We start from the raw sequence: 27,546 nt of genomic DNA, 5'->3' as shown, positions 1-27,546 counted from the left end.
GTTACAAGCTGTTTTTCCTCTTATGAACTTGAATTTTTGAAAGTAAGTTGTAAATTAAATAGGACTTCGAACAATAACATTTTACTGGCATATGTGTACCAACTAGCAAAATGGCGACTTCCATTGGGAATGCAGCTGTTTACCACCGTTCATGAGGTTACGGTCTCAACACAGTGTGCTGTCTGTGTTTTGCTCACGTGGTGAGTGCTCTGTTTATTTAAGTTGCCTTTTCATAGTCGTCAGCTTAATTCTCTTCAAATGCATGACCGAGTCACAAAATCTAGACTCGGTATTGAAGTTGTTCACAACTTGTTAAAAGTTGCCAGTTGGCTGACGTTCTGATGATGCAAGCAAGTTAGTTAGTAGTGAGTGTGAGTTGATCTATTTAGACTTTTTAGATCTTAGATCTAGATCTAGATCTAGATCTAGATATCTAGAACTAGAGATCTAGAATTTTAGTCGTTTTTTTTTCCTGGACAGACAGTAGGTCTGGAACTTCTTTTGTCTTTTACTTTCGATTTTACTTTTGTCAGAACGGAGTGTCTATATACAAGTACAAGGACATGATATGCGATTACGAAGTGACTATTCGGACTCGAGTCCGAATATGAAAAAATGTTATTCGGACTCTGATTCTTGTCCAGCATGACATCACTTCCGACTTCCTGTGACTCGTGAATCCGGCTTCCTGTCCTGCCTCACTCGTGACTCGCCTCAGGCCTCAGGCTGGGTAGAGACCGGGATCACTTCGGGCAAAAAGGCGTTTTGTGCAGGATCCGAGTTTTAATCTTATGATGAATTTGAGGCCGGCCTGAAAAGTTATAGCGCTTCTAATAAATGTTTATTTGTCAAGAGGTCATCAGAAGCAATTAAAGATGGCTCGTTAGCGTGTGTCGGGGTCGGATGGGCGGCCTGCACACGTGTGGCTGTGTGCGTGTCGGGGAGGGGGGTGGGGGAGCACTAATATGCAAGTGTCAGGTGGTCTGCTTATCTTCAATTTTACCTTTTTCTACAACAAAGAAAGTGGGAAACATGAGGGAAAGGGGGGGGGGGCATATCAATGAGGCGGCGGGCATCGGATCGGCAGAAAAGGTGTGGGGGAAACTAAAAAATGGAGGAAATTGGAAGCACTGAACGTTATATCTATAGAACGAAGACACTTCCTTTTTTTCCCGGACCCGAGTCCGAATAACATTTTTTCATATTCGGACTCGAGTCCGAATAAGAATTTTTTTTATTCGGACTCGAGTCCGAATATGAAAAAATGTTATTCGGACTCGAGTCTGAATAACGACGGCCATGCGATTATTTAACGTAGAGGGACGCAAACTATTTTTAGGTAAGGCGGTCATTTTGTGTGACGCATGTAGCCTCAGTATCTATGTACACGGTAACTTGCAACCGAACCGGGCACGTAGTCTCAGTGTCACGCACACGGCACCGTATGGGGCAGTTCAGAGTTCAGAACTCTAAGTTCAGTTTTTGTCATCCGGTGTTGCCTTCATCCCCACCCCTCCCCTGACTGTACCTTAAAAAAAACTTGAACTTTATTTTTCCGAACTGTTTCCATTCTCGAGATTTGTTGATAATAAGCGAATGGAGTGGCCCATGTGTGCGCGTGTGTGTGAGTGTGTGTGTTAGTGTGTGTGAACGGGGGGCGTGGGGGCGTGTAGGGATTTTTTTTTTTGAAGTGACTATTTCTCTGAACGTTCGGGAAAATAAAGCTGAACTCTTATTTCTCCGAACGGTTTCCGACCTCGAGATTTTTTTGGTTATTTGCGAGATTCAGGCGTCATCCTTTCATTCTGCCATTCTGCGAGGACTGGGAAGAAGCATTTTTTGCATCAAATTCAATTTCTAGAGCTAGAGATTTTTAAATGTCTGAATATTCAGATACTTCAGTTGTGGTTGGGGCAACGTTCCCGGACTACATGTATACTTACTTCATTTGAAAATACCTTCAAAAGGTACTGTGAGAAAACAAGACTGTTCGACCTTGGCAGTAACCTATTTTGCATTTAGTCACCCAGCCAAAACTACATGTAAAAAAAAAATCCCCTCCACGCCCCCCCCCCCCCTCCCCCCCACACACACACAGACACACACATACACACACATGCCCACTCACACACACACACACACACACACACACACACTCACTCACATATACACAAACACACACACGGGCCATTCCATTCGCTTATTATCAACAAATCTCGAGAACGGAAACTGTTCGGAGAAATAGAGTTAAAGTTTATTTTCCCGAACGTTCGGAGAAATAGAGGCGGCCTTTTTTTTTAGGAAGAGGCTAGCCGTACTTAATGACGGCTAGACTGGCAGTCTAGCAAGTACGGCTAGACTCGCAGTCTAGCCGTACTTATTCTTAATATGATGGCTAGACTGACCATTTGCAAAAAATAGGTCTACTGAATTGTAAATATACATTTTTATTGTGCAGGACCTAAAGTATTTGTATTTGAGACGAAACCAGGTGCCTTAATGACAGTGTATGTATTTTAAACCTCCTGTTTTCTAATGTTAATAGGGCCTAAGATAAGTACGGCTAGACTGGCAGTCTAGTCGTACTTAAGTACGGCTAGACTTCTTGTCTAGCCGTACTTAAGTACGGGTAGACAGCCAGGCTAGCCGTACTTAAGGACGGCTAGACTGTCAGGCTAGCCGTACTTAATATTGATGGCTGAATTGTAAATGAAATTTTTAGTTTGCAATGCCAAAAGTATTTGTATTTCAGACAAAACCAGAAGGTGCCTTACTGACTTGCATGTATTTGAACCTGAATAATCACTAGATCTAGATCTAAAATTAGACCTGTTTATTTAACAGGCTTGAGTCGATTGGGCCAAACCTAGATCTAAGTACGGCTAGACTGGCAGTCTAGCCGTACTTAAGTGCGGCTAGCCACTTCGTTTTTTTTACATGAAGGATTTTAGTTTTTGCTGGGTGACTAATTGCAAAATATATTTCTGCCAAGGTCGAGCAGTTTTGTCTGGTTTATGTTCTGTAATAAGCGTATTTCGACACCTTGCCTTCTGTCCGGTTCCGTGTCAGTCTGGCCCTAGCTCAGCACCAGCGCGCAGAGCATCGTCTGCGTGATGACCAAGTGCCGTATTCCCTCTGCTCAAGTGTGTGTGCGTGTGCATCGGTCTGCTTGAGTTTGTGTGTTTGTGGCCTACTTCTGGAACCGTCTGCGTTGGTTTGTAACCGAGGCATGCATCTCATTCAAAACACACCAATTTGGTAGCTCTAGATGTTCGTCCAATGAAGTTAGAACAAATTGACTCACTTTGACATGAGGAGCTTCGCTTCGAAAGGAATAGCCAGGAAACAAGACTTCCATTTTTCTCGATACCAAATCTTTCAAATGAGCTTGATTTTATAAAATGATATTACCTGATAAAATAAGCTTATTTTATAGTTTTGAATACTATTGTGCAGGTAAAAAGAACAATTTGAGAGCACAAGAACATTCAGACCCTATATTACTCCCTTTCGAACCCGATATCAGCAAGAGCGTCTGGAAGGTTATTCGAATGCGAGTAACTACACGTAATATAATCTTATCAGCTTAAATGAGAGAGGGTTATTTATGTATTCGTATCACTTTATAAATAGAAAACTATAAAAGGTAGAGTGTTATTTTCATCATCAATTGACACACCCTCACAGTATTCACAGGGAAAACACACGACCACACGTTTCCAGTGCACTGCTCGCTGTGGCTAAATTCAGACATTTCGGTACTATACTACTCTGTGCTGTGTATAATATGTCTAATATTAGAAAGTTACTTTCAAGTATACTTATCTGTTGTTAGTAAGACCTTAATTCTTGAAATTGCAGTCAAATTAGATTGTAAAATTAAACCTACATTAAATCATTAATGTGTAGCCTATTTTTACTTTTGTAGGCTTTTGTGAAATAATTATAGCAATTATATTCCCTGTTGTTCTGTTTTTATTTTCCAGATTTGTAAAATAAACTGCTAAAATCTAAAGTTGTGGTGAGGTAAAAAAAAGTCCTGTCCACCATGGTCAAAGAGCAGTTTCGGGAGACTGATCTTGCCAAGAAGATCAGTCATGTGACTTTTGGTTCTATGAGCCCTGAAGAGATGCAGAGGGCTAGTCATCTGCATGTAGTGAATAAAACTCTCTACAGGTAAGTGGTCTTATTAAGAGAACATCTGAAGCTATCTGATGTCAGTTCATGTTTCCATCCCACCTTTCATCACAGACACACTTACGCATTGCCTGGCGAAATCTGTGTCCTTTTTTAGCCTGAAGTTTAGCCACATTTCGATGTATTGAATTATTATGTTGCACTGGTGTAGTTGCTAGGAGTCTGTAAATACATCTAATTTAATTGCATATGATAAGATCTCATAGAACTGATGTCCCCATTCAAAGATTTGATTGTTGTCTTATTTTGTTTGTTTGTTCGTTTGTTTGTTTGTTCTGCTGCTCAATAATGTTTGGAAATGCAAGGGTGCAGCAGCTGCACAGTGTGGTCTTTTTATTAGTACGGCCCTTATTTATAGTCATTTCATATATATAGTATAATTTCATTATAAAATGACAATCATGTCTTTGTCAATCTTTGTTTGTCCTACACAGCAAAAATTGCCTTGCAAGGTCGCTTGGTGGCATAACCTACAGAAAATTTGCTGTCGCTGTTAGTAAATGTAGGCCTATAATCAGGAATGTAGGGACTTGAAATGTTTTTAATCAATGTGAAGAAAAGCTAAGTTTTCAACATGATGCAGAAAAAAGCTCTCTGTTTTATTTTTTCTCTTTTATGTTTATGTTTAAGTAGAATTGCAAGCTCTGTTGAAAGGATAATTTTCTATCATTTCTTAAGCAGAACTGTCTACTCTCACTGGACTTGTTTGTTTGATTCAAGGAGGGAGACAGACAGAGAGCCTGTCAGAATGAAGATCGTATTCAATTGATATTGTAACCATCCAGAAATCCCTTAACGCCACAGTGTGAGTTCATTATGGAAATAGTTTAAGAAATAGATAGACATGTTTTGGACAAAATATACTATACATGACCTTATACGACATTTTTTTTTACCAATATTTGTATTCCTTTTTATTGTAGTCAAGATGCAAAGAACAAGCCTTGTCCCAATGGGGTGCTGGATCACCGTATGGGCACGAGCGAGAAAGACAACAATTGTGACACGTGCGGCAAGGTGCTGGCTGAATGCACGGGACACTTTGGGTAGGCTGACCAATAGAAATTGTTCCAGAGAGAGAGAGAGAAAACGAGACACTTTCATTGTTTTCTGCTTGTTGTTTACAAGTCCTATTCTTTTTTTTTGTGGGTGGTTGACGAGTGCTCTAGTGTGGTTTGCTCCTTCTTTCCTGTCAGACATGTAATTTTTTATGGTCTTTATCTTTTCTTTATTTTTGGTGTTTTTTTTCACTCCTGTAGCAGATCTGATCTTCAGCACTTTTATGATGTAATTGTGTTACAGCTGTAAAACTTTCACTAAAAAAAAACAAAAAAAACCCAACCCAACTGTTCTTCTTTTTCTAAATTCTTATTGATGCTTTTGAAGTCTCCAATTCTTGTTTTTTTATATTCAATGTTAGTTTATGTGTATTTGTTGGTATTTTTTGTTTTTTCGTTCTACTTTTAATTAATAGAATGCAACTGATCTGTGTTCAGAATTTTGGTTTACACAATTGCATTCGTAATAAATGCATGCACACAGTTAAAAAAACAATGTGGGTATTTTAAAATTATGATTCTATTATGAAAAGACACAGCAGAGTAGATTTCGGTATTTTTTATTTTCTTCTGAAAGTCAGTGGATACATAACATTAATGGATTATGTGCTTGACTTTGAAAAGAAGTACTTAAGAGTTCAGTGTTCGATTGAATCGAAAAAAGTTACGATGTTTTATTTTGAACCCTTCTGTGATTGACTGCAAAGTTTCAAGGGGCTCTATGACATTATCTTTATAATTAGATTGAAGTTGAAACACAAAAAAGAAGTTACAATTGATCAATGCTTCGGTGTGCAATTTGCACTGCCGGTGGGTTTTTGTTTACTCTACGCTGCAGCAATTGGGTTTGGCTTGTCTCAATAGATAATTGATATATATTATGAAACATGATACGTGATATCGCACCATTGTACAGACAAGAGGAGCCAGCTCTCAGACCCTTCAATGAAAGAGCTATACTGCTTCATGTGGCTTAGCATTGCGCTGTCAGAAGACAAACAGGGGGAAAAAACCCAAACCCAAGCCTCGTTGACGTGCTGAGCTCAGGCTTGTTTTGCAAAGAATGTTTGTCACATAGCCTCTTTTTCTCTTGTTTGTTCCTTAACTCATTCGCTACGCCGAACCGTAGGCAGCAGCGCGGCTAAAATGACTTCACTTCGACAAGCTGCCTCTGACGGCTCGAGAACTGACCTATAATTCTAGCTTAGGTGGTATTCCAATCAACATTATATCCATGTTAAAATAAAGGTTATAATATAACTTTGACTTGCGGGTCAAGGGTTTCCACTGAAAATCCTAAGTTTTGATTCAGTTTTGAAACACGATGCCCAAGTTATTGCCCAGACATCAGTCTTATGTACTTTTATAAAACAAAATGTATCAATGTATCATTAATACGTAGCGAATGATTTAATGCTCTAAAGTATTTTGTTTTTTCTCAATTTGTTCTTCAGCTATATTGACCTGGAGCTTCCAGTTTACCATGTGGGGCATTTCCGCACCACTGTCACACTTCTACAGATGATCTGCAAGTCGTGCAGCGCCATTTTGTTGTCAGACCAGCAGAAAGAAAACTACCATCGAAGTTTGAAAAGACCAAATTTGTCTTATCTACAGAAGAAGTCTCTAAGAAAACAGATTTACGATGCTTGTAGAAAAGTTAAAACTTGCCCTATATGTGGAACCCACAATGGAATGGTAGGTTTTTTGTTATTTTCTTAAATAAATGTCTCAAGCTAGACAGTAAAATGTTCCATCATTGCTTTATATCCATGTTTAGAATGTAAATGGTCCTGCTGTTGTTAGTGTTTGTACTTATTTCCTTTTTTGGTAGATACGAGGATGAAAAACCCCCCAACTCACACTCAGTTGTATGTCAGTTGTCTACCTTCAGTTTACTGTTACTGGGGATTAACAGGAGATAAAAAAAAAAAGGACTTGTACATTATTTATGTTCATTACCCTTATTGAAAAGAACTATTTTGAAACGTGATACATGTGATGCGCTCATGAAAACTAAAATTTGCATGACTTCACAGACAATATTTATATTTCTTGTAAATTTTTAAATAATGGCACATTCAACAGGTGAAGAAAGTGGGCTTATTTCGCATTGCTCACGACCAGTCGCATCAGGGCAGGAAATCGGAAGGTATTCTCAAAGAAAGAGTGGAGGCCTTTGACTTTGCAGCAAAGTGCAACTCAGAGTTGTCTAGTCTGATGAGCAAAAACTACGAGGTGCTCAATCCCGTTATTGTTCACGAACTCTTCAAAAGAATTCAGGAGTCAGACATCCCTCTGTTGTTGATGAATCCCGAGGTGAGCAGACCGGAGGATCTGATCATCACAAGGCTTTTTGTCCCTCCCATCTGCATCAGGCCGTCTGTGGTCTCGGATTTAAAGGTGAGGGAAATTCCTTATTTTCAGACGTGTGAAGGGCATGGATGGTTTTGTTTTTGAGGATCCGAGTGTCAGAGTAATGTTATCATGAATTTTTAAAGTGCGTTCCACAGTTTCTAGCATTTTTAAAGACAATTTTCTGTCAGAAATAGATGTCCTGATCTAGGGTATAGCTGTTCATGGCAATAGTTGTGTGATGGGCCAGCAGTGGACACACAGTACTTTGTAGGATATCCTGGTCTAAAAAAGGCGGAAATAACGCTAAGTGACCTTAGCTGCCCACTGACATTTGAATTTCAATTGTCGACTCGCAGTAAACAATAAATTTCCAAAAAAGCAAGAACAGACAGATATAGAAATTCATTTGTACCAACTGCAGTGAGGTTACTGAACACACAGTGCTACAGAAACAGAGAGAGAATGTTTTACAGAGCGGGTTGTAGCTCATGATGTTGCAAGCTTTGAATGTTTTGAAGAATAACCATAAACAATGCCTTTTTCTTTTCTTTTTTCTTTCTTTCAAGAATTGCTTTTCTTGGTATAATTTCTTGTCATGGCATGTCATACTTATACTGTGCTGGAACAGCATAGGGGTAACTGCTGCTTTTTATTTCCTCATCCTTACTATCATCATTTTTCATCTTCTTCTTTTGCATGTCTGTCACTCTCTTGTGAACTGCTAATTCCCAGGGTGCCTTGGTAGTCGAAGCAGGCTTTGTGCTGTTGAGTCTAGAAAGGTGAGCAGAGTAAGCCTGATTCCCTGTTTGGACTTCTCTGTTGACATCCATTCCTTTGCGCTCATATGACCTTATACAGTTGCGAGCGCCGCAAAACGTTACTAAAACTAACCGAAGTCTTTTTTTATTTTGTGGTAGTCTGGCACCAATGAAGACGACGTCACAATGAAGCTGACGGAGATCATGATGGTGAACGAGATCATTCAGCGGCTGCGCGCCACCGGGGCCAAGGTGCAGATGTACATGGAGGACTGGGACTATGTACAGCTTCATGTGAGTACAGTTGGGCATGCTGTAACGGCCACCTGTGTAAGACAGTCATTTGTGAGACAGCGTGGGGAAATCAGACACTTGTCAAAATAATCAAAATCAAAGTAGAGAAACTGATATTTTTCCGCAGGTTTGTGAATTTCTATCGAATTTTCGTTGTTTGGCTCGACCCCTTTCATGCCCATGAAAGAACACATTTCTTTGTCAATTTTTTGGGAAAGCGTTGATTAAAGGCGCCAAAAATGTAAATTTTTAGTTTTCAGACTCTCAAGCTCTGTTGACAACCACCCCTTGACGCTCATATGACCTTATGCTGTTGCGAGCACCGTGAAACCATACTATATCTCAACAAAAAAATAAAAAAACCCCAAATTTTTTCTCACCACTGACATGTTGTTTTCTTGGTGTCCTCTGACTATTCCGTTGACTTTTGCTTCCTGGTTTTTTACTCACCCCCAGGTGGCGCTGCTGTACAACTCAGAGACTTCGGGGATCCCACTCAGTATGCAGCCAAAGAAAAAGACGCGCGGCTTTGTGCAGAGGTTAAAGGGCAAACAGGGTCGTTTCCGCGGCAACCTGTCGGGCAAGAGAGTGGACTTTTCGGGTCGCACCGTTATATCCCCGGACCCTAACATGCGTATTGATCAGGTCGGTGCAGGTAGAGATCTCTTGCTCTCTCTCTCTCTCTTTCTCTCTCTCTCTCTCTCCCCCCCTCCCTTTCACTCTCTCTCTCTCCCTGTCCTTTCCCTCCCCCCCCTCCCTTCCCTCCCTCTGTCTGTTCTCTTGTGTTGACTATATGCAGACTTTTTCTCTACATCTATCACCAACAACTGCAGGGTTAGGAAATTTTCCCATGAGGTTCATCAACTTGTGTCCCATCGAAGTGGGTGGTTGACGGGTGCTCTGGTGTGGTTTGCTCCTTCTTTCCTATCAAACATCTATCGTCCTTGTCTCTCCTCCTTTTTTGTGTGTGTTACTTTCTTGTAACACCTCTATTCTTCGGAACTTATATGACCTTATTGTGTTGCAAGTGTCGTATAACTCTTACTAAAACTAAAACTCTAACCAAAAAAAAAGTCCATCAAAGCTGATTGCCCTGGCTCGAATCCCAGACTGGGCATTCTTGAATCTCAGGTCGTTTTGTGCTTTTCAAAGCTTTCAATCCTTTTATATCAATCCTTTCAGGGACGGATATTCAAATGAGAGTTCCTGCCTTTTAAATAACCTATTGGTATTGAAAGGGGCGTTAAACCCATACAGGGGACGGGTTAAGGTGTTTGCCTCTCATTCAAAGGTCCCTGGTTTGAATCCGAGAAGCGACAGAAACATTTTCTTCTCTAAAATTGTCTCTTTTCACCTCCTTTCCTGCTCTCTAGCCATGTTCTGTCATCAGCTTTCGTCTCCACTTTCTGCTCCCACCCCATCATCTCCTCCTTTGCCCCCTCCTCTGGGCCCCTGACTCTTTCTTCAGCCTTTCTACTGCTACTCCCTGGCTCCTTCTTACTGTTGTCTTTCAGCCACACCCCTGATCTTCTGGTAGGAAAGATCTACACCTAAGCTTCTGGAACAAGGGTGAAAAATCTCCTAGGTCCTGTGTGCAAATTGCGCACTTTAAAGGTCCCTTGGTGGTCTGCTCTCGATAAGATTAGGCTTCAGCTGCCACCGGAGCAAAATTCCAAATTTCCTACCAACTGAAAATGTTTAATGTGTCCTGCGCACTCATATAACCTTATGCAGTTGCGATCTCCGTAAAATATATTTACCAAAAAGAAATTTAAAAAACGCCATACACTTGCTAACTCACTTTGTCTGTGTTGCCAGGTTGCTGTGCCCATCCACGTTGCCAAAGTGATGACCTACCCTGAGCGAGTATGTCCGGCCAATCTGGCATTCCTGCAGAGCCTTGTCCTCAACGGCTGTGATGTTCATCCCGGGGCGAATTTCATCAAGGTATTTGTGTCTTCACTCCCCTCGACTGCCTCTCTCTGTCTGTCTGTCTGTTTGTCTGTCTTTATCTCTCTCTCTCTCTCTCTCTCTCTCGCTCTGTCTCACTCTCTTTCTTTCTGTCTTAAGCTCGGATTCCTACTCTCTCTTTCTTTCTGTCTCACACTTGGATTCCTATCTTACTGTCTCTCTCTCTGTGTCAATGCCATCCTCTCGGAGTAAAACGCCCAAACATAATCACCACCAACATACACATAAGTCTGACATCGAACCAGATACTTCGGCATATAAGAGTGAAACTTTTTTTCTATGTTATTGTTGTTGTTTTCAAATCCCTTTAGCTGAGAGCGTTTCACTCTCTCTTTTTCTATAAACTATCCATCTGCTGTTTCTCTCTTGTCTCTCAGATCAAGTCCACTGGAGAGCGTAAGTTCCTGCGCTACGGCAAGAGGAGCCACATCGCCAACAGTCTGCGGTACGGCGACATTGTGGAGAGGCACATGGTGGACGGGGACGTGGTTCTCTTCAACAGACAACCCTCGCTGCACAAGCTCAGCATCCAGGCCTTCTACGCCAAGGTCAGCTCACATGGGTTGTTTTTTTGGGGGAGGGGGGGTGTGAGGGAGAAAGGAGATATTTCTTGGATCATATTTCTTTCACTACGTTTTTTGTAGGAGTTTTACGGCGCTCACAACTGCTTAAGGTCATATGAGCACTTCCTTTCACTATAGGAAAAATGAAAGACAAAAAGAGGCAGAGGTAGATCAATCATCATTTTTTATCATCATCCAGTGCCAGATCTGCGACAGACATCAGCGATCATGGTTCTCCATTAAATCCTTTGCTCGGATGCTCTTAAAAAAGCTACGTTTCCCTGATCTTTTCCTGTTACCAATTGGTTTAGGTCCCTAAGTAGGTTGCTCTTGGCCAACACCTGCCTCGTTTGCCTTCAATTTTGCCAGTGAGAGCTAGATGTTCAAGACGGTTATGTCTATTCCGATGTCCGAAGGACTGGTAGATCAATACATATTTGAAGTAGCCTACTTTAGATAGATGACAGGATGAGACATGGATAATGTGTGAGGGGGGGGGGGAGGTGTGATAAAGCTTTGAGGAACTGTTTCTCTTTCTAGCTCTCTTTTCTATCTCTGTCTCACCCACCCTCCCCTCTCTCTTTCTCTCTCTTCTCTCTTTCTCTCCCTCTTCCTCTGTCTCTCTGTTCCTCTCTCTTTCTCTGCCTCTTTCTTTTCTTCTGACATTTTGCCACAGATTGCTTAATGATTTCTATGGATTCTCCAGCTGACCAGTACAAAAAGATACCTTCCACTACTGAACACAACTCTCTTTCTCTCTTTCTCTCTCTCTCTCTCTCTCTCTCTCTCTCTCTCTCTCTCTCTCTCTCTCTGCCCCCCCCCTCTCTCTCCTCTCACTTTTACTCACTCACTCACCAGCACAGTTTGTGTGCTCAGCCTTGTCTCTGGTAATCCTTGTATTTTTTGGTATATTGTGTGCAACCCTCCCTTTTCTTTGCAAGCAAAAACTCTATGAACTGTGGGTGGTTGGAGGGCGCCACTGGTAGGTCGTACTTCTTTACTTTCCCCTCAGTTTTTTCTGTCTGTCTGTCTTACTTTTTCCCAGCTCAAAATGACCTTGCTTCTCTTTACTCAAACAAACTCGATGAACTAATTATTTTGCTGATTCTGTGTGAACTTTAACACTTTGTGGTCACTTGCTGCAATAATGCAACGGTAAAAAAATATCCCTTCCAGTGGTCACTTGACACAGTTTTGTAACATGCCCGAGAAGTCCGTTGCAGTCACTCTCCTGGCTGGGTGACCAGATAGGGTATTTTGTTCTGCTGGCTTTGTGACTGCAAAGTGTTAAAGCAAATTATTATTTTTTTCCTATGCTTTGTGAAGGTAATGCCGAATCGGACGTTCCGATTTAACGAATGTTGCTGCGGTCCGTTCAACGCTGACTTTGACGGCGACGAGATGAACCTTCACCTGCCCCAGACGGAGGAAGCGAAGGCGGAGGCCATTACTCTGATGGGGTCCAAGTCAAACATCACCACGCCGCGGAATGGGGAGCCTCTCATCGCTGCCATCCAAGACTTCATCACAGGTGAGATGGTGGCTCCGGTTCTTTCGACCTGGCTGTAGATAGCAATGTTTGACCCTTTTCAGGTACAGGGATGCCAAATGTCCGGGTTTTCCTGTTTTTTTTCACTTGCAAAGGAAAGGGGAGAGGTAAGAGAGAATATGTTTTTGTTTGCTCATTTAAAAGCTTTACAAGGTTCGGTTTAGGTGAGATATGATGCTCCACTCATTTTCAGTTTAAAAAAAAAAAAAAAATCATTTGGCATCCCTGCAGCTACTTGCGCGTGCGTATATTTTCAGCAGCGCTTGTACTTCCCACCGTGCCAAGAGCGTATATTCTCAGTTTCAGGGGGGTAAGGAATTTGCGCATTTTTTCTATATAGCAACGAACCTAATTGAACTTTTAATTTTCATAATATTTGTTCTCTTTACCTTTAAACTTAGGCTTTTATCTAAACCTCATTACAAAGATACTACGTCACTTTTTAGAATGCATGCCTCTTTTTCTGAAATACTGCTGAATTGGCTGTAAGTACTCTAGTTGCTCACAGATTGACATGGTTGACAAGAGGCAAAGTGTTCTAATAGTGTGATGTCCCTGGCCTAGTGCTTAGGCTGTTGAACTGGCTACCGAACATTTTTTTTTGGGGGGGGGGGGGAAGACCTGAACTCGGAGCTGTAAGGTACCTCCCTTTCCTTTCAAGTCATTCCAAGATGGCCTGTTTTACTCTGAAATATGGCTCAAGATCTGGATGGACATTTCGATACTGGAAGGGAACAGATGAGACTATGCAAAATTCAAAGTTTTCTACCAACTCAGAATGTATGTTTTATGTGTCCCGCCCGCTCATACGACATTATGCAGTTGTGAGCGCTGTAAAACACTTTCCAAAACAAAGTTAACTTTTGTTTTCCTTTCTCCTGTCTGTTGAAGGTGCCTACCTGATGACCCAGAAAGATATTTTCTTTGACCGGAGCCGAGCATGTCAGCTCATCTGCTCCATGCTGGTGGGCAAAGACAAAGGCATGAAGATCGACCTGCCCCCTCCAGCCATCTGGAAGCCTTGCAAGCTGTGGACGGGCAAACAGGTCTTCTCGCTGCTCATGAGGCCCAACAAGGAGTGCCCTGTGAAGGTAGGAGACACTTTGGTGTGGTTCTATGCTTTAGTGGATGTGTGGTTGTATGTCTGAGGGAACTGCTGTGGATGTGTGGTTGTATGTCTGAGGGAACTGGTGTGGTTGTATGTCTCGGAGGGGAACTACAGTGGATGAGATGATATTAGTGGTGGGTGGTTGGCGGGTGCTCTAGTGTAGTTTGCTTTTTCTGTCCTATCAAACATCTATCTTCATTATCTCCCCTCCTTTTTTGTGTTTGTTACTCTCTTGTAACACCTAATCTTTGGCATTTATATGACCTTATTGTGTTGCAAGTGCCATAAAACTCTTACTAAAAGATTCCACCGCGTCATAACACATATTGTCCTATCCCCTCTGGTCACTCACTCGTCCCCTTTTCTCCATGCCAGGTGAATCTGCGGACCAAGGGCAAGAACTATTCCCAGAACGAGGACCTGTGCAGCAACGACTCGTTCGTGGTCATCCACAACAGCGAGATCATGTGCGGCTACGTGGACAAGGCCACACTGGGCTCGGGCTCCAAGAAGACCATCTTCTACCTCATCCTCCGCGACTACGGGGAGGAGGCGGGGGCTGACGCTCTCTCTCGCCTGGCCCGCCTCTGCCCCGCCTTTCTCTCCCACCACGGGTTTTCCATCGGTATCGGTGATGTCACTCCTGGGGAAGGTGAGTTCGTTGGACTGGACGGACAGGCTGCTTAGTAATTATAATAATAATAATAACCGATTGCATTTATATAGCGCTCTATTCCATACCAGTACAAGCTCTGAACGCTTGAGTAGAAGACAGTGGAATGAATATGGAGTTGATAATCATGGAGTTAATTGTGGGTGGTTGGCTGGTAGGTGGTCTGGTGTGGTTTGCTCCTTCTTTCCTATCAAACATGTATTGCCCTGATCTCACCTCCTTTTTTTGTGTTTGCTACTCTCTTGTAACTCCTCTAATCTCTGGCAATTATATAACCTTATTGTGTTGCAAATGCCATAAAACTCTCACTAAAACCAAAAAACTGGAGCTTGTTTCCCTTGGCTTTAATGCACGTATTACATAAGTTTTTGGCTCAAGGATCTGAATCTATAAAGAATTAAAACTTGAAATTTTACCCGTGTACCCCGTCAAAACAATTGTGAAAATAAGTGTACTGAGCCAAAATAACCTTAGAGTTGTTTGTTTTGTTTTAGTAAGGTTTTATGCCGCTTGCAACAGCATATGAGCGCCAAGGGGTGTATGTCAACAGGGAAGTCCAAACGGGGAATTAGGCGTACTCTGCTCACCTCTCTAGCCTCAATTGCACAAAGTCTGCTTTGACTGTCAAGGCACCCTGGAAACAGCAGTTCACAAGACAGTGACAAGCATACAAAAAAAGTAGAGGAAAAATGATGATTGTAAGCAGCAGTTCCCCTTATGTTGTTCTGGCACAGTATGAGTATGAGCATGATATTGATAAATCAGCCCATTTATAATTCTACTGTGCGTAAGAACATGTTAATATTCCCCCTTTGGGAATGGTCTAAAGACAACTTCAGTCAGTAGCATTGCCCTGGTGGGGGGGGGGGATAATCTAAAAGTGTGTTCAAATATTGTTGTACACTTTCCATAACAGCAAGCAGTGTGGATAGGCTTTGTTCTATCACTCCCGTAAGGTGATAATATGCCCATTGTACAAAAATGTGTGAAAGACGGAGGTTCAAATTCTTATTTGAATATGATTGTGGAGTGTCTGCTTCATAAATTTACCTTAGTTGTATGAGAAGCGACTTAAAAGTTCCCAGAGTTGAGTCCCAAGTCTCTTCCTCTTTTTGTTGTTCAGGTTTGATTCGGAAGAAGCAGGGGCTGCTGAAGAAAGGCTATGACGCCTGCGACAATTACATTCGTGACCTTGAAGACGGCAGGCTACAGCCTCAGCCTGGCTGCACGGAGGAGGAGACGCTTGAGGCCAAGATCCTGAAGGGTGTGTACAGAAATGTCTTGTTGACACGCTCACAGGCACTTTTATTTTAAAAAAAAATTAATTTCTAAAGTGAGTGCTTTTTTGCTTTAAAGATTTTAAAAGCGTGTACCTTGTTATGTAACCTTAATTAAAGGTGTTTTGCATTTTTGTTTCGAGGTATTTGTGTATTTTTAAAAAAGCTGTACTTTAAAATGCAAGCAACTTTTCCCTTATTCTAAAGTGCTTACATGTGACATGTGTTATTTATTGTGTGTGCGTGTGTGTTTGTAGACCAATATTTCTTTTTGTCACATAAATTGTCTCTGTGCATGTCGTCTCTCCTCATCATGACATGGCAGGTCTGTTGTGAGGTGGTAAATCTATGCTGTCATACAGCTCTGTTTGACGGCTTGTGTGGGATCTCGGGATCTCTTCATGACCAGAGCTCCTGCAGTGTATTTCCGACAGGTTTTTTCTCTTTTCTTTCCAGTGGGTGATTGATGGGTGTTCTGGTGTAGTTTGCCACTTCTTTCCTATGAAACCTCTATCGTCCTGATCTCTCCTCCTTCTTTTTTGTGTTTGTTACTCATTAGTAACACTTCTAATCTTCGGCACTTTTATGACCTTATTGTGTTGCAAGTGCTGTAAAACACTTACTAAATCTAAAAACTCCCATTGTGGGTGGTCAGCGGGTGCTCTGGTGTGGTTTGCTCATTCTTTCCTATCAGACATCTATCGTCCTGATCTCTCCTCTTTCTTTTTTGTATTTGTTACAGTAACACGTCTAATCTTTGGCTCTTATATGACCTTATTGTGTTGCAAGTGCCGTAAAACTGTTACGAAAAAAAAACCCCTAAACCCTTATTAAAACTTACTAAACCATCCGTCGCCAGAGCTGTCCGTGATCCGAGACCACGCAGGCAAAGCTTGCCTGGAAGAGCTGCACAAGACCAACAGCCCTCTCAACATGGCCGTCTGTGGCTCCAAGGGATCGTTCATCAACATCTCGCAGATGATCGCTTGTGTGGGCCAGCAGGTCAGTTGGCTACAGACTAGTAGGCGTGGGTGGTTGGCGGTTGCTCTGGTGTCACCGTTTGCTTCTTCTTTCCTATCAAACGTCTATCGTCTTGATCTCTCCTTCTTTTTGTGCTTGTTACTCTTTCTTGTAATACCTCTAATCGTCGGCACTTATATGACCTTTTTGTGTTGCAAGTGCTGTAAAACTCTTACTAAAACTAGACTTGTAGACGCAGAGTGAAAGCGCACATAGTGAAACAAGTTATAGTATAACAGGGATAGGTCGAACACAGAGGACTCGAAATCACGCATCCGTTGAACTGTGGCTGCAGTCCCTTTTAACAAAACAAAAAAAATTTTTTAAGGTATCCCTCGAACTGCAGATCCCTCCAACTACCAAGGTCTTACCCGACGAATTCGAGCTAGCCATGTAATACTGTATATAGCGAACAGGCACATAACAGACATGCACATAGTAAACCCGCACATAGTGAAACAAGTATATAGCGAACACACACATAACGAACATGCATACAGCAAACGCGCACGTAGTGAAACAAGTATATAGCGAACACACACATAACGAACATGCACACAGCAAACACGCACGTAGTGAAACAAGTATATAGCAAACACACACATAGTGAAACAAGTATATACAGTGAACATGCACGTATTGAAAGCACACATAGCTAACGTGCACATAGTGAACATGCTCATAGCAATCACGTGCGTTGTGAAACCAGTATATAATGAACATGCACGTAGTGATACACACTTATAGCTAACAGATATTCAGACTGAAAATTTTTTTCTTATATTTGTCTAATCTTTGTGGTAGTGCGGAGTTAAAAAGATCACTATTGGAATTATGTTCTTTCTATATTGTAAAGTGCACTGAGCACATTTTTTTTAGTGGTAATATGCTATATAAATGTAATTTGTTAATGTTATTATTATTATTATTGTGAAGTGAATTGGACTCACTGTTCCCTTTTACTCTGGTTCCCGTACAGGCCATCAGCGGTAAGCGCGTGCCCAACGGGTTCGAGGACCGGGCTCTGCCACACTTCCCGCGCTTCTCCAAGGACCCGGCGGCCAGAGGCTTCGTCTCCAACAGTTTCTACACGGGTGAGTGGTGATCGCTGGAACTTGTGTGGGCTCTATATAGAAAGATAATGAGATATGAATTTCCTACAGGTTTTTTCAATTTCTTTCCAGTGTGTGGTTGATGGGTGCTCTGGTGTTGTTTGCTCCTTTCCTATCAAACATCTGTCGTCCTTATCTCTCCTCCTTCTTTTTGTATTTGTTACTCATTAGTAACACTTCTAATCTTCTGCTCTTATATGACCTTATTGTGTTGCTGTGTTGATACCGTATCAAAAGAAAATGAGATAAGAATCATCATCACCGTCCAGTGCCAGATCTGCCGCAGACATCGGCAATCATGGTTCTCTATTCATTGCTTTGCCAGGATGCTCTTAAAAAAGCTATGTTTCCCTGATCTCTCCCCTTTACACATTTGTTAAGGTTCCCTAAGTAGGTTGCTCTGGGCCTACCCCTGCCTCGTTTGCCTGAGATAAAAACAATAGTAAGTAATGGTCTATATCGATAATGCATAGCCAGAAGTCTCTCATTTTTAAAACATATTTTGAATTCTATTCAAGTAACTAAATACTAAATGCTCTTCATTTTTATAATGGTCCATAATAATCGTGTATTGCCATAAGTCGACGATTTAAAAATATTTTGTTTTGAGTTCTGGTCAAGAAAGATACAGTAGAGAAGTAGATGTCCGTGTTTTTCTGTCTCTTGTTAAAATTTGCTGTTCTGGAGCCAAGGTTTGTTAAAATGTAGGTCCTACATCTGTTCTTCCTGCCTCTTTTTTTCTGTCTATTCGTCTTTCTCTTTCCTTGCACTAAATGAAAATTGTTGTGTGGATGTGCATCTCTTGATTAAAACTAAGAAAAAAAGGTAACTAACCTCATAACCCCCTCCCTCCCATGCCCTACCCCCCAGGTCTGACTCCGACCGAGTTTTTCTTCCACACCATGGCCGGACGTGAGGGTCTGGTGGACACAGCAGTCAAGACAGCTGAGACGGGCTACATGCAGCGACGACTAGTCAAGTCCCTGGAGGACCTGTGTCTGCAGTACGATGCCACTGTCCGCACGTCCATGGGGGAGGTCAGTCCTGGCTTGTGGTTTGTCGAGTAACATATGACCTTATGCAGTTGCGAGCGCCGTAAAACCTCTCTAAAAAAACTGGATGACTATTTTCAAGTCGGTGTGCTTCCCTCTCACATACACAAACCATTCATGGTTGGACTAAACTAACAGAAGACTCTTGTTTGTTTGTGTGTCGCTCATTTTACCTGGGGTTGTTTGGAGGGTGCCTTTTGTAGGCCAGCTTTACTTGTGTTCCTGATCGCCGATCTTCCTTTTTTATTTGAATATGTTTTTGTTTACTGGTTGACGGGTTCTCTGGTGTGGTTTGCTTCTTCTTTCCTATCAAATGTCTATCGTCCTTATCTCCCCTTCTTCTTTTTTATGTTTGTTACTCTCTTGTAACACCTCTAATCTTCTAGTGCTCATATGGCCTTATGTAGTTGCGAGCGCTGTACCTCTACTAAAACTAACAAACCATTCTGCCCCCCAGGTTGTCCAGTTTGAGTATGGAGAAGATGGCCTTGACCCTGCCGACATGGAAGGCAACGAGAAGCCGGTGGACTTTAGCCGCCTCCTTAACCACATCAAATCCATCATGGCCGCAGAGTGTAGGGATGAGCCCAGCCTGAACGGAGAGCAGGTGAGTTGTGTCGGCATTTACTGGGGACCCCCCTCCCCCCCCCCAGGGCAGTGCTACTGACTGAAGTGTCTTTAGCCATTCCCAAGGGTGGGATATTAACATGTTCTTATGCACAGTAGAATTGTAAATGGGGTGATTTATCAATGTCATGCTCATACTGTGCCGGAACAGTATAGGGGGAACTGCCGCTTTTTCTTTCCTCATCCTTACTATCGTCATTTTGCATCTACTTCTTTTGTTGTCTCTCTCTTGTGAACTACTATTTTCGGGTGCCTTGATAGTCAAAGCAGACTTTGTGCTATTGAAACTAGAGAGGTGAGCATAGTAAGCCTGATTCCCGGTTTGGACTTCTCTGTTGACATCCACCCCTTGGCGCTCATATGACCTTATGCAGTTGCAAGCACTGTAAAGGCTTACTAAAACTTTAAATAAAAAATTTACTGGGAAGAAAATGTGGAAACTCTGAGAGTGGGTGGTTGGAGGGTCCTACTGGAGGCAGGCAGGTCCTTCTTCATTTGCCATCTGTTGTTTTTGTCTGTATGTCTTCCTTTCTTCTAGTACTGCTGCCTAAACAACTTTTCATATGTTTATGTGTTTCTCTTTCCTCTTCCCCAAATCTTAAAAATACTCAGATTTTGAAACTAAATGTTTCTGAGGTGCAGTTCCAAAGTATGTGTGGGTGGTTAGCGAGTTCTCTGGTGTTGTTTGCATCTTCTTTCCTATTAGAGATCTATTGTCCTTTTCTCTCCTCCTTCTTTTTTGTGTTTGTTACTCTCTTGTAAAAACGTATAATCTGTGGCACTTATACGATCTAATTGTACGTCAAGTGCCGTAAAAGTTTTACTGAAGCAGATAAACATCTATTTTTATTTTTGGCTCAGTACCTTGTAGGTCCTTTCAAAAACACTTATATGTGGATTTTATGGGAAAACGTTGATTATTGATTATATGCACAATAAATAAAATTTAACTTTGCAGTTTCCAAGGACTCTTTAGCCATGGAAGTCACCAAAATTTGACGGCCATTTTCTAATTTTACCTCTGAAACCAGGCGACCCCACCTTTTTCAATGGCAAATATCTCGACTTCTATTCTAGATAAATGGATATTTTCTTCATCGAAAGCAAGGCCAATGAACAACCTTTATGATCATACCAATAACTCCATATGCCGAAAAATTGACGAGCGCCTGATTCCACTGCGTCGTGACATTTAATTATTGTGGATACGATTGAGGTCTGGGCTGGGGTTAGGGGTCATGTCTGTTTCAGCCTAACCGTACATTGCTTTGTTTGTTCATCTCTTTTTCATATTTTGCCCCACTTGTTTGGAATAGGCTTCCAAAAACTACCGGAGAAGCAGAAAATCTAGAAATTTAAAAGAAAAAACTAGAAGCATTTTTTCATTTCTATTTTCATCATATTTTGATTAGACAGAATCCATCCAAGTTGTAGATCGTCGTGAGTTTGTATGTATGTGTATATGTGTGTGTGGGTGCGTGCGTGCGTGAGTATCGTGTGCACGCGTATGTAATACTATGTGCCTCTAAGATTGATTTGTAATTCCTTAATATGTTTCATGTTAAGCGCATAGGGCATTGCACAAGTGGATATGGGTAATATAAATGCAATCCATTATTATCATTTATTTTATCATCGTCGCAGACCTTGACCCAAGTGAAAGATGTTCTGGAGACAGCGTCCTGGACGGCCGTCCACAAAAGTTTCAAGACGGATCTCACTGAATTCTTCTACAACACCGCCAAAAAGATCAACGAAGTATGTCGTATATTATGTGTGTGTCGCTCGCGGTTTTTTTTCCAAATTGTCACGACACTTTCGTTTTAGTTTTATTTCTACCAACACAATTAGGTCATATAAATGCTGAAGATTAGAGGCGTTACAAGAGAGTAACATACTCACTCTCACACACACACACACACACACACACACACACACACACACACACAAATGAGAGTTAAGAAGGATAGGAGTTTGATAGAAACGAATGAGCAAATCACAGCAGAGCACCCGCCAACCACTCACTAACCACACTATTGTTGTGTTGATAGGGATGGGGGCTGTGGTATTGTCTGTCGTTAGAGCTTTTTTTTCCCCTGTTTTTCTGCAGTTCAAAGTTGGTCCCCTGAGAAAATGTGGATGTTCGTGGTTGGCGGGTGCTCTGGTGTGGTTTGCTCCATCTTTCCTATTAAACAGCTATTGTCTTCATCTCTCCTCTTTTTTTTGTGTTTGTTACTCTCTTGTAACACCTCTAATCTGTGGCTCTTGTATAACCTTATTGTGTTGCAAGAACCGTAAAACTCTTACTAAAACTAACCCATAGGGCGGCGCTACTCACTGAAGTGTCTTTAGGCCATTCCCAAAGGGGGGACGTTAACCATGTTCTTATTCATAGTAAAATTGTAATTGTAAATGGGCTGTTTCATCAATGTCATGCTCATAACTGTGCCTGATCTGCAACAGGGAAGTGCTGCTTTTTCTTTTCTTATCCTTTCTACCGTCATTTTTTTCCTCTATTTATTTTGTATGTTTGTCACACTCTTGTGACCCGCTATTTGCGGGGTGCCTTGATAGTCGAAGCTAGAGAGGTGACCAGAGTAAGCCTGATTCCCTGTAAGGACTTTTCTGTTGACATCCACCCTTTGGCGCTCATATGACCTTATGCAGTTGCGAGCGCAGTAAAAACCTCTACTAAAACAAACTAACTGAAATTAAAGAAAATGTGGATGTAACTGCCTACACGCCGCCGTATGTTGTTGATGTCCTCAGTCATGATGTGCTTCATCACATGGGGGGAATTTGTGTCACGACGCAGTGGAATCAGGAGCTCGTCAATTTTTTGGCATATGGGGTTATTGGTATCATCTTAAAGCCTGTTCATTTGTCTTCTTTTTGGTGAAAACAATTTTGCTTCTCTTTCATCATCATCGTCATCAAGTGCCAGATCTGCGACAGACATGGGCGATCATGGTTCTCCATTCATTCCTTTGCTCGGATGCTCTCAAAAAAGCTACGTTTCCCCGATCTTTCCCTGTTACCCATTTGTTTAGGTTCCCTAAGTATGTTGTTCTGGGCCTACCCCTGCCTCGCTTGCCCTCAATTTTTGCCAGTGAGAACTAGATGTTCGAGACCCTTATGTCTATTTATATGTCCCAAAAACTGCATTTGTCGATTCCTGATTGTTTTTAACATTGAGCGTCCCACGTGGGCTTCTCTTTACCCACTCACAAAGAAACAAACGAGTGAACTAACAACTGCTATGTTCTCTCTCTCTCTCTCTCTCTCTCCGTGTAGCTGCGTCAGAGGTTCCAGGTGGAGGCTCTAGCCGAGTCCAGCCCGGTTCTGCTGCAGTTGGAGCGACTGACCACGTCCATGGTGGGTCGGTTCATGGAGGTCTGCCTCAACAAGTACAACCGAGCGCTCATGGAGCCAGGAGAGGCGGTCAGTGTGGATGGATTCTCTCTGTCATCTGCCATTCTTTTACTGTCTCTGTCTGTCTGTCTGTCTGTCTGTCTCTCTCTTTTCTCTCTCTCTCTCTCTCTCTCTCTCTCCCTCCCTCTCCCTCTCTCTTTCTCTCTCTCTCCCCCCCCCCTCTCTCTCTCTCTCTCTCTCTCTCTCTCTCTCTCTCTCTCTCTCTCTCTCTCTCTCTCTCTCTGTCTCTCTCTCTCTCTCTCTCTCTCTCTCTCTCTCTCTCTCTCTGTGTCTTTTTGCCTTGGTAATAATGCTTGTAAAGCACATAGAGCATTTTGTGAGCATAGATATGTGCCAAATAAATTCAGTTATTTTTATTATTATTATTATTATTATTATTATTGCATGTTCCATATAAAATTGTGGGCATTAACCACGGTTACTCTCCATCAACTTCAACTCAGCAACCACGACATCTTGATCCTGTGGGTGGTTGGCGAGTGCTGCGCTGGTGTGGTTTGCCCCTTCTTTCCTATCAAACATCTATCGTCCTGATCTCCCCTCCTTCTGTTTTGTGTTTGTTACTCTCTGGTAACACCTCTAATCTTCGGCATTTATATCACCTTACTGTGTTGGAAGTGCCATAAAACTCTTACTAAAACTAAAACAACGTATGACTTTATGCAGTTGCGACAGCTGTAAAACCTTTCACTTAAACTACGTCTCGATCCTTTCCTCCGTAGGTGGGGGCAGTGTGTGCCCAGTCCATCGGGGAGCCCGGCACCCAGATGACCTTGAAGACGTTCCACTTCGCTGGCGTGGCCAGCATGAACATCACGCAGGGCGTGCCGCGCATCAAGGAGATCATCAACGCCAGCAAGTCCATCTCCACGCCCATCATCACAGCCGAGCTGGAGGACTCAAGAGACCCTGAGTTGGCCAGACGGTGAGGGGGGAGGGGGGTGTGTGGGGTAGAGGAGAGGGGGGGTGTGGGGTAGAGGAGAGGGGGGGGGTGGATAGTGTGTGTGGGGGAGGGGGGAGGAGAGGGGTGGGGGGAGTGAAGGGTGTGGAGTGAGGAGAAGAGGAGTGGAGGGGTGGGGGGACTGAAGAGTGTGGAGAGGGGTGAAGAGGAGGAGGGAGTGGAGAGGTGTGAACATGTTCCTGACAAAAAATGCCTCCTTCTCAGAGATAAGCCATTCTGTGTCGGATGAGACACGGATTTTACCATTAGACACATTGTAACAAAATGTCTAGACTTCGGAGAGACCCGAAGGAAAATTTTTTATGCAAAAAATCACAAGCTCTTTTTTCCGTCGTTGATCCCAACAGAATCCTTGATTTTATAAAGGCCTTTGGTCTTTACGGAAAACTGTAAATGCATTTTTTAAAATTTTAAGCTGTTTATCATTTTTAGATTGTTATTTTATCTGAAGTTTTTTTAACATTTAAAATCCGATCTTTGATCCCAGCCGAGCCATGCAGTGAACTGTTGCAAATGCAACTTGTGTTTTGCGTGTTCATTTGACCTTATGCGGTTGCGAGCGTGGTAGAACCCTTACTAAAACTAAACTAAGCTTCTTTCTTTTTTTCTCTCAATCCATTTGGCAAAGTGAAAGGTTTTCCCGTATTTCTTATAGAATGTGATAGTTTTTGTTAATTAGTTCTGTTTACTATGAACGGATATCAACCTGAAAGAACATAAAACAAACGAAAAATACCCCAAAATTTTATTCCTTCTCTTTTTCTCTCAAACCACTTGACAGGGTCAAAGGTCGCATCGAGCGCACAAGTCTCGGGGAAGTGTCGGAGTACCTTGAAGAGGTCTATCTGCCGGACGACTGTTTCATCCTCATCAAGCTGGACGTGGATCGCATCCGTCTGCTTAAACTGGAGGTGAGCGTGCACTCCATCGCCCAGTCCATCCTGGCGTCCAAGCTGAAGGTCCGAGCCCCGGACATCAAGGTGCACAGCGATGCGGTGCTGTCGGTGTCTTCCACCGCCTCGTCCAAGGTCTCCGTCTACTACCGGCTGCAGGAGCTGAAGAAGTCGCTGGGCGGCGTGACCATCATAGGGATCCCGTCGGTGAACCGCGCCGTCATCCACGAGGACCAGGGCGTCTACAAGCTGCTCATCGAGGGGGACAACCTCGGGGGGGTGATGGGGGCGCAGGGCGTGGACGGCTCGCGCGCGCGCTCCAACAACACGTTTGAGGTGTGGCGCACGCTGGGCATCGAGGCGGCGCGCGTCACCATCATGCAGGAGATCACGGGCACCATGCAGGGCCACGGCATGAGCATCGACGCGCGGCATACCATGCTCCTGGCCGACCTGATGACGTACCGCGGCGAGGTTCTGGGCATCACGCGCTTTGGCCTGGCCAAGATGAAGGAGTCGGTGCTCATGTTGGCCTCGTTTGAGAAGACGGCCGAGCATCTCTTCCAGGTGAGACTTGTGGCTCTGTGTAGTAGTGTTATCTTTGGCTCTCTTTCTGGGTTTCTCTGTATCCCGATCTGTCTCTGTATTTTTCTTCCTTTTTCTCTCTATCTACCTTGTTGTCTGTGTGACCCTCTCTCTCTCTCTCTCTCTTTCTCTGAGCCTCTCTCTTTCTGTTTGCCTCTCTCTCTTTCTCCCTCTCTCAAGCTCTTTCTGTGTGGGGTTGGCGGGTGCCCTGGTGTGGTTTGCTTCTTATTTCCTATCAAACATCCATCGTCCTTATCTCCCCTCCTTCTTTTTTATGTTTGTTACTCTCTTGTAACACCTCTAATCTTCTGGCGCTCATATGACCTTATGCCATTGCAAGCGCCGTAAAACCTCTACTTAAACTAAAATAAAAAAAACCAGGGTCTCTTTCTGGGTTTCTATGTAGGTGTGTCCCAATCTGTCTGTATATTTGTCTTTCTCTTTCTCTCTATCTACCTTGTTGTCTCTCTCTCTCTCTCTCTCTCTCTGTGCCTCTCTCTTTCTCTCTGCCTCTCTCTCTTTCTCCCTGTCTCAATCTCATATATGGGTGGTTGGCAGGTGCTCTGGTGTGGTTTATATCTTCTTTCCTATCAAACATCCATCGTCCTTATCTCCCCTCCTGTGTGTGTCTCTCTCTGTGCCTCTCTCTTTCTCTCTGCCTCCTTCTCTTTCTCTCTGTCTCCTTCTCTTTCTCTCTGTCTCAGTCTCATATAGAGGGAGATGGGAGGGGGAGCTGACTCTCAGAATCCAGCCATATCACGTGTTAAATCTGTCTTTGTCATCTTCTATTTTTCCCCTCGGGGGGGGGGGGGCAAGATAAAGTTATGTACTTTGGTAAACCTGAGCCCAGAATCGAACAGGTTCTTTTGCAGTAGAACCAAGGACATAACTCTTAGGCTACTAATCCTCGTGCATCTATCTTAAAATGTACCAGCGGTTTGTAAAACTGTACCATGCCTTTGTGTGTAGTGTTTGTAGGACTTAAGTTTGTGGCAAACTGTATCATTACCCCCCCCGGGGCGATGCTACTGACTGAAGTGTCTTTAGGCCATTCCGAAATTGAGGGACATTAACATCCTTGTTCTTATGCACAATAGAATTGTAATTGAAAATGGGCTGATTCATCAATGTCATGCTCATAACTGTGCCTGAACTGCAACTGGGAACTGCTGCTTTTTCTTTCCTAATCTTTACTATTGTCATTTTGCCTCTACTTCTTTTGTATGATTGTCACACTCTTGTGACCCGCTATTTCCGGGGTGCCTTGATAGTCGAAGCAGACTTTGTGCTATTGAAGCTAGAGAGGTGAACAGAGTAAGTCTGATTCCCTGTAAGGACTCGATTGACATCCACCCCTTGGCGCTCATCTGAATTCATGCAGTTGCGAGCACCTTAAATCCTTTACTAAAACAAACAAACTGTATCATGCCATTGTGTGTGTGTAGGACTTATGAGTGTGTGGCAAACTGTACCTTCTTTTTTTGTCCATGTATTTCCACAGGCGGCCTACTTCGGGCAGCGTGACGCCATCTGTGGGGTCAGCGAGTGCATCATCATGGGCATCCCCATGAGCCTGGGCACGGGCGTCTTCAAACTGCTGTACCGCGCCCGCCAACCACCTGTCATCCACACCCGGCCCATCCTCCTTGACTTCCACACTCCAGAGTTCAGCTGACCGACGGTCATTACTCCAGAGTTAAGTTGACCGATGGTCATTACTTCAGAGTGAAGTTGACCGATGGTCATTACTCCACGCTCCAGAGTTCAGTTGACTGCTCGTCATCCATCCACTCTTCAGAGTTCATCTGACCGCCGGTCATTACTCCAGAGTTCAGCTGACCACCGGTCATTACTCCAGAGTTCAGCTGACCTACGGTCATTACTCCAGAGTTCAGCTGACCAGGGGGTCATTACTCCAGAGTTCAGCTGTCTGGACGCCGGTCATTGCTCCAGAGTTCAGCCTACCGACGGTCATTACTTCAGAGTTCATCCTACTGGGGGGTCATTACTCCAGAGTTCAGCTGACCGGGGGGTCATTACTCCAGAGTTCATCTGACC

General features: G+C 43.1%; 1 protein-coding gene across 1 annotated transcript; it reads left to right on the top strand.

Annotated features, from left to right (window-relative positions):
• Positions 1-27,262, top strand: LOC101856736 (DNA-directed RNA polymerase III subunit RPC1). The gene is made up of 22 exons (XM_005098863.3): positions 1-200; positions 3,987-4,176; positions 5,121-5,243; positions 6,710-6,953; positions 7,344-7,658; positions 8,531-8,665; positions 9,122-9,310; positions 10,484-10,612; positions 11,014-11,184; positions 12,526-12,730; positions 13,640-13,839; positions 14,232-14,508; positions 15,653-15,793; positions 16,666-16,808; positions 17,806-17,920; positions 18,809-18,975; positions 19,448-19,597; positions 21,262-21,375; positions 22,912-23,058; positions 23,772-23,974; positions 24,792-25,470; positions 26,990-27,262. The coding sequence occupies exons 2-22, from the start codon at positions 4,049-4,051 to the stop codon at positions 27,161-27,163; spliced, it is 4,149 nt and encodes a 1,382-aa protein (XP_005098920.1). The 5' UTR covers positions 1-200; positions 3,987-4,048; the 3' UTR covers positions 27,164-27,262.
• The last annotated feature ends 284 nt before the right edge of the window (positions 27,263-27,546 follow it).

Source organism: Aplysia californica, unplaced genomic scaffold, assembly GCF_000002075.1.
Source record: "Aplysia californica isolate F4 #8 unplaced genomic scaffold, AplCal3.0 scaffold00195, whole genome shotgun sequence".
NCBI classification, from domain to species: domain Eukaryota; kingdom Metazoa; phylum Mollusca; class Gastropoda; order Aplysiida; family Aplysiidae; genus Aplysia; species Aplysia californica.
This window is presented reverse-complemented; position numbering and strand designations above follow the sequence as displayed.